The sequence below is a fragment of the Sinocyclocheilus rhinocerous genome, unplaced genomic scaffold, assembly GCF_001515625.1.
Source record: "Sinocyclocheilus rhinocerous isolate Xijiao unplaced genomic scaffold, SAMN03320098_v1.1 scaffold115, whole genome shotgun sequence".
NCBI classification, from domain to species: Eukaryota; Metazoa; Chordata; class Actinopteri; order Cypriniformes; family Cyprinidae; genus Sinocyclocheilus; species Sinocyclocheilus rhinocerous.
The window spans coordinates 107,119-114,486 of record NW_015650001.1 but is presented as its reverse complement, the minus strand read 5'-3'; the positions used below and the strand labels follow the sequence as shown (position 1 = coordinate 114,486).

The following is a 7,368-nucleotide window of genomic DNA, read 5'->3' as shown; positions in this document are numbered from 1 at the left end:
GGATTATAAAGACTTATTCTTTCTTTTTACGCGTTGATTTGCATCGCGCCGCGTAAACATAAAACCATGTCTGCATTTGTGATCGGAGAAATGACAAACAACAAGTGCTACTCTAATGATTCAAACGAGAGTTTTTTGGGCAGTGTTATGACCCCTTTAAGACAATTGACCTATCGGTAAGCCCCTCCCCTTCGAACGCAGATGAGCCAAAGGCAGTCGAGTATCAGTTGCACAGGGAGCAGAACTCGAACATCTTTTGGTTTCAGCGCCATAGAGAAACACTGGAAGATCCAAAGCTTGCATCGTTTTGATGGTGTTTATGCTACAAAAATGGGAAAAAAAACGATGTGCCTGGAATACTTGTAAGCCTGATTCCAGGTATCCTGAGAGGATGGGCGATGGAATTTATTTTATTACATTTCCTAAATCCAAACAAAACAGAACAAAAATGTCCCTAAGCATTCAACCCCAATCCCAATAAAGATGAAAACGTTCATTTTCTGGTTGTCATACTCTCATTAAGTTACAGTTTTCATCTGCTCAAGCAGTACGTTAATGTCATCTTTTGCTTCTGCAAGGTATCTCTGGCTAAAACTAGCTAATGTTAAAGTTAGTGAGTCCATGCTAACGTACAAACCAAAATGGCGAACTGTTCTCACGTCTTTGTACAGTTTAGGGCAAAAACACATAAACTAAGGTCTACATTTAAGTGCCTCGCCATATTAAATGGGTTAAATGTAAATTGATTTAATCTTACACTGCAGTACATGAACAGTGTTGATCCGGGATGTTGTCATTGCGATCATAATGACCGTAACAAATTTCTCCTGTTTGCATTGTGATCTGAATTTTTACATATTTATTTTGACATTTTATATACTGTATATGACATATTTATAAATATGCCCTCTATGGCATATTTAAGTCCCACATGAATGATGGTCATTCTGTGTTCAAAATTTAACAAAAACATCTTGGGACAAGGTTTTCACACTGACAGTTGTCACATTGTAAGACAGTAGCAACTCTGTTTGTTTGTCCAAGTGAGCAACAGTAACTTACTGATGGGTCAATTCTTCCCTACCACACAAATAAGTGACTTAAAAACAGCAATGTTTTATGGATTGCAGAATAGGGATTGAATAATTATGACATAGCTGTCTTATTATCCTATAACTCAAAAATAGTACATTATAAATGTAAATTATCTCTCTTAATATGCCAGTAAACTGTTACAGATGCAATTTTTATAAAATCCTGGATCTTCAGAAAAGCTTGTATTTTTAAAGTACAGTTTCTGGGGGGTGGAGTGAATAATTTTGATTGCAACTGTACCAGTAAGCAGACGAGATCTTCTGCTGAAAAATCTTCACCACTCATGCTACAGATTTTCCTAAACCAAAACTGACTGTGCGGCCACAGAGTTCATTGTTCACTGGAGACTCAGTTACTCTGAGATGTGAGGTGGATCAGTCACAGGATGGATGGGAGTTTCTCTGGAGTAAAAACTCAAACACTGAATCTACTGAAGCTGCAACTAAAACAATCAATTCAGTGAAAGTCTCTGATGGAGGAGAGTACAGGTGCAGAGCACAAAGAGGAGGATATTTCACAGATTACAGTGAACCAGTAACAGTGACAATATATGGCAAGTATTTTTTTCTTTTCTCTGAGAAAATGATATCTTAACACAAAAGCTCAGCACATTTTTATTAATTATTTTCATTGTGAACTGCTGTCATTGTACAGAAAGACCAAAACCCACAGTGACCATCAAACCTGATCGACATGCATTTGGAGATACAGTCACTCTCAGATGTGACATATATGGTGAGGGATTCACAAGTTGGCGGTACAACTGGTATAAAGACGGTTTAGTCAGTGTTTTCAGTGAACTACAGGAACACACATTCAGTCCTGTTACTGAGTCTGACGCAGGTAAATACTCCTGTTATGGAACAGAGAGAGGAGGATCACGCTACTCACACCGCAGTGATGCAGTTACACTGAGAGTATCAGGTGAGTTTGATCATCTCCTCATAGAAGTTACAAGTTTACACAAGTTTAAAAGAATATTCCAGGTCCAGTACAAGTTAACATCAACCAACAGCATTTCTGACATGTTGATTACCACAAAAAAAAAGCAAGGGCAAACTGGCGCAAATGAACCTAAACGTTTGGCACTGCATAAATTCAACACACATCCATCTTCTAAAGTGGCAAGAACGCTAAATTAGGACGGCCACAGGATTTTCATCCATGGTATGCAGAAGAAAAAACTTAGCTAAATAATGTCTGTTTACATTTGGCCGTTCTAGCGAAAATTCTAATAAGTAGGCCTATAGAAGTTAGACATAAGTTCTCAATTTTACTAAACATTACCTCACCAGTTTGTTTGAATCTATGGTGGTTTGTTAAAGGGGTCATCGGATGCAAAATGCACTTTACATGTTGTTTGAACATAAATGTGTGTTGGAAGTGTGTGTACACATCCACCCTATAATGATAAAAATCCACCTAGTGTTTTTTTTTTTAATCCCTATTTTAAAATCCCCTTTCTCAAATCAGGCTGTTCTGAGATTCCTGTCAGAATGACGAAGTTCTGCACAGGCCGCTCCCACGATAGTTGATTAACACGGCCGTATTACCTTAGACCCGCCCTGAGTGAGCTGTGAGCTGTCTGCCATTGTGTCGACTCCGGTTCAGGGGAAGAAAAGATATCTCCGATTAAGCGATTTAGGTGTTTTGCTTTTGGATGTAATAATAAACATAGCAGTCGTCATTTACTCCCAACATCTGAGCCGCTGAAGACGCAGAGGATTAACGTTACTTTCATTTTTGAAGGGAATGCGCCGATCCCCGATCTGCCTAAATGCGTCTATGTTCGCGCAAATCATTCATGATCCAGCTTCATCTACAGAAGAAGTGAGTATAAGGGTTCTTTATGAATCTTTGCAAATCACTTTTCCTAATATGTGCTAGTTAGCAAGTTTTGCGGCTGAAGTTTAGAGTCTGCTCGTCACCCCATGGAAGAGAGGGGCGGGGCGAGCAGAGCTCATTAGCATTTAAAGCAACATGGACTAGAACAGCTTGCTGAAAACAGAGCTGATTTTGACAGGGTAAAAAGGATGTTTTTTACACTACCATTGAGAAATTTTAACCAAAGTATGTTATAGACTTTTCATTAAGACCCTAAAGAATCATATCAACTTGTGGAAAATGGGCATCCAATGACCATTTTAACATTGGCTGACAGACTTGTATCATTTTTCAAAAGCAAAAAAGCAGTCTTTTTAAACAGCCCTTTGTACATTAAGCTCATGGCTATATATTCTGTACGAACACCTGATGTAAACACTAACCTACCATGGCCAACGCAGCACTCACTGTTTTTTTTTTTTTTGGTCATGGACTCAAGAGACTAGATGGACTGCATCATTAAATGACAGACTTTAACGAAGCTTTATTACTTTCTCTTTGAATCGCATAAAGTCCAGTCCATGCTGCTTTAGATCCTTTTCATGCAGGCCCACGGAGTAAGAAAAGAAAATTGCTAAATTTTGTGAAATTTGGATATAACTTTATACAGAAGAGGTCAGTAAGCATTTTTTATCACAAAATTATTTTGACATGCATATTGTTTACATCTTGTGGCTCTTGAAACAGTGAGTAACGTACACATAACGGCTCCTATTATTTTTATTGCAACAAGTGCCTCAACATAACCCAGATGTCTGCTTTTTTTATGCTGTTGACTAAGCTTAACTTGTATCGAACCTGGAATGTGTAACATGTTATTATAGCGCCCCCTACCTTTCTGAAGTAGAATTTTGTAAGGAGCAGCACCAGGTTCAGAAACTAAATGCCTTGTGATGTTGGATTAAGGCCCCCTCTCTGACTACACTGTACCGTTTTTTTCCCCTTTGCTAGGTTTGTTGTCTGAATAACCTACTTTTGTATCTGGGTCCTACTTCAGTAAAGATGTATCCCCAAATATAATAATACTCACAAACAAATAAAGAGAGAATTTAACAAATAAAGATGAGTAATTTAATGAAATAGTAATTTGAAATAATGAAAATTAAACAAAATACTCAGATGCTCAAATTAGAGGAATTACTGAGTTACAATATACCTGAAATATGTATCACCCAACAACTTTTACACTTATGGCAGTGCACACAGTTTAGCAAGTGAAACAGTAAATGTTTGGTTAGTTTCAACTATGACAGAATCCTTAAATGAGCAAATAACTTAAACTTAACTCTGCAGAAAATATACTCTAAGCAACCAGTGTATCAACAGAATTAAACAGTAATATTAGGGGGCCCACACACACACACACAACATTACTCACACCCCCCGTTGCAGGCCTGTGTCGTGGCTAGAGTGCGGTGAGGCCTTGAAAACTTAAACTGGCCGCTTCACTCAAGTGAGCAAACAAACAAAGAAAAGACGGGACCTTTTGTCAATCGCTATCTGTATGAGCACTTAATAATATGAATCTCCTAGGAAGCAAAGAACGCTTCCAGTGGCTAGGTGCGCTATCCGGATGATGACCGTCGCTCTCTCCCTCGTAGCCAGAAGACTCGCTCGCCTTTCGGATTTCAAAAGCGCTTTTCACAGTCTCCGATGTCCCACGAAGAAACGTCCCACGACAGAACACAAACGGCAGCGAATGTGTGAAACAGTTTCAACACGCACCTCAGTATATGCGATGAAATGTGTGAGCTGTCTCGGTTAAAGGCAGCGATGTCTCGAGTACTCAGTATAACTCCGAGAAACTCAATACTAACCCATACTGTGAGCTAACTGTATCTCATAAGTCCAATAACAAATATACTCAGTTTTAAACAAAATTAAACAAACGAAAATCACATTTCTGTCAGGACCACTATCGTTAAAGATGATTGACAATTAGCATACAGTTTGGATTGGCGGTATGGTTCTGTTCTGGGCAAGAACTCCCTGCGCATCCATGCAGCCTAGCATGGATGAGAGCAGGAAGAGCAGCGATGAATGCTTAGATAGGTGTCGTATTCCCATAGGTTGATGGGGATCAGCTGAGAGTCAGCTGAGCTTGACTAACGTGACCTGCCAGAACTAACGCTACGCTAGATTTTTCCTCACATTTGTCAGTTTTTTCACTCACGACAAACTTCTCACGACTCTCTGACGGACCTCTTCATTACCCAATAGCGTTACATTCACCTATAGGGGAGGCGGGTTTAAGCTATTAAGCATCCAATCACTAAACATAAGATCGTACACACCACGTTTTTCACATGTGCATTTCTAACAAACTTTTACGCAACATTACGTAATGATACATACGTACGTAGAAACGTACCAGTATAGAAAGCTTTTAAAACATCATCCCCGAATTAGAAATGAATGGACAATGCACAAACAAATGATAAACAAACAATAGAATAAAATAAATGTTTTAACCCCATTACTCATAGGATTTTTATATAGGGTTACACTATTAAAGAGCGATTTCTCCATTTTAGATCCCAAAGCAGAAGTAAGAGTTTCTCCACAGAAATGGTTGAGAGAAGGAGATCCTGTTACTCTGATCTGTGAGGTTAACGGCTCCTCTACAGGCTGGACATTCAGCTGGTACACTGTTGTTTCAGGTAAGTTATAATGTGCTTCATTTGTCTAAATTGAATTAAATCGAATTGTACTACTTGTAACTTGGAACCTCTTTCCCCTACTGTTCTGATGAAGTGTTCTGAAGAACAATAGCCAACTATTGTTTGCTATATTACTGCTATTTTCAATGCATCACTCGAAGCAGGGATTTTTCTTCTTAAATTGGCAGGGAGTGATACTGCTGATATGTCCAATTTAGGCCTATTTCGAATCTGTCATTCCTTGCTAAAGTTCTTATGTGTTTGGGGTGTTGGCCAACTTCAAAATCACGTTTCTATAGATGGACAGATTACTAGAAACTTTTCAATCAGGGTTTAGGTCTGGACATGCCACCTTTATTTATATAGCACAATATACAATACAGTACTGTGTCAAAGCAGCTTAACAGTGTTCAACAGGAAAATAGTGTGTCGATAATGCAGGAAGACAATATTTAACAGCCAATGTTTCAATTAAAGTCAGTTCATCATTGATTCAGTGATGTCATTGTCCAACTCAGTTCAGCTCTCTTCCAGTTGTGTCTGTTCAATCAAGTCAACAATATTGCCAGAAATTAAGTGCCCCCAACTAAGCAAGCCAAAGGTGACAGTGGCAAGGAACCAAAACTCCCTCAGTGACAGAAATAGAGAAAAAAAACTTTGGAGAAACCAGGGGGCCAGTTCTACTCTGGCCAGACCAAACCAGCATGATGTATTTTAATTCCAGGCTGCAACACAAGTCAGATTGAGCAGAGGGCTTGTATGGTTCTCGTAGCCTTTGCCGAGGAATTGTGCTGATGGCCAACGAAGTCTTTGCAGAGGATCTGTCTCTGGGGCTCATCTAGTTGTCCTGGTCTCCACTGATATTCAGAGGTGTAGAGGTCATCTCTAGGTGCTGATCCACCATCTGGACTGGATACGGACTGGATCTGGGTGACTGCAGTGACCATCTGATCTGGATACAGACTGGATCTGGGTGGCTACAGTGACCTCGGAATAAGAATGAAACAGACTAATACTAGCGTTGATGCCATTCTTCTCATGATGTAACAAGTACATTGTTCCCGATTCTGGATGACATAATTAATGCAGCCTAACAATCATTTAACAGATTTGAATTATAGAAATGTGATAGAGTGGTATATGTATGTCAGGAAGGGACTTTAATCTAGATTTAAACTGATTGTGCTGGGTGCTAGATAGGAGAAGGATCTGCCACCTGCAGCTGATTTTGATATTCTAGGTATTATCAAATAGACTATATAAGACTCTAATGTGATAAGAGCATGCTCAAGTACTGAGGAGCTAAACCATTCAGGGCTTTGTAAGTAATTAGCAGGGCAAACCTGTGCTGACCAGCTGGCCCCCATCTTCACACAGATCTTTAACAGATCACTGGAGCTGTGCAAAATCCCCTCATGCTTCAAATGCTCCACCATCATCCCCGTCCCAAAGAAACCCAAAATTACTGGACTTAATGACTACAGACCTGTGGCTCTAACGTCTGTGGCCATGAAATCATTTGAAAGATTGGTTTTGGCTTATCTGAAGGACATCACTGGACCCTTACTTGACCCCCTGCAGTTTGCCTACCGAGCAAACAAGTCTGTGGATGATACAGTCAACATGGGACTGCATTACATTCTGCAACATCTAGACAGGGACTTATGTGAGGATCCTGTTTGTGGACTTCAGCTCGGCTTTCAACACCATCATCCCAAACCTCCTCCTG

General features: G+C 39.7%; 1 protein-coding gene across 1 annotated transcript in view; it reads left to right on the top strand.

The window, feature by feature from the left end:
• Window positions 1-7,368, top strand: part of LOC107711138 (sialoadhesin-like) — a 21,703-nt gene that overhangs the window by 7,990 nt on the left and 6,345 nt on the right. Inside the window, exons 4-5 of the mRNA XM_016516080.1 lie at window positions 1,388-1,648; window positions 1,750-2,019. Coding sequence (XP_016371566.1) covers window positions 1,388-1,648; window positions 1,750-2,019 — 531 coding nt within the window. The remainder of the gene's footprint in view (window positions 1-1,387; window positions 1,649-1,749; window positions 2,020-7,368) is intronic.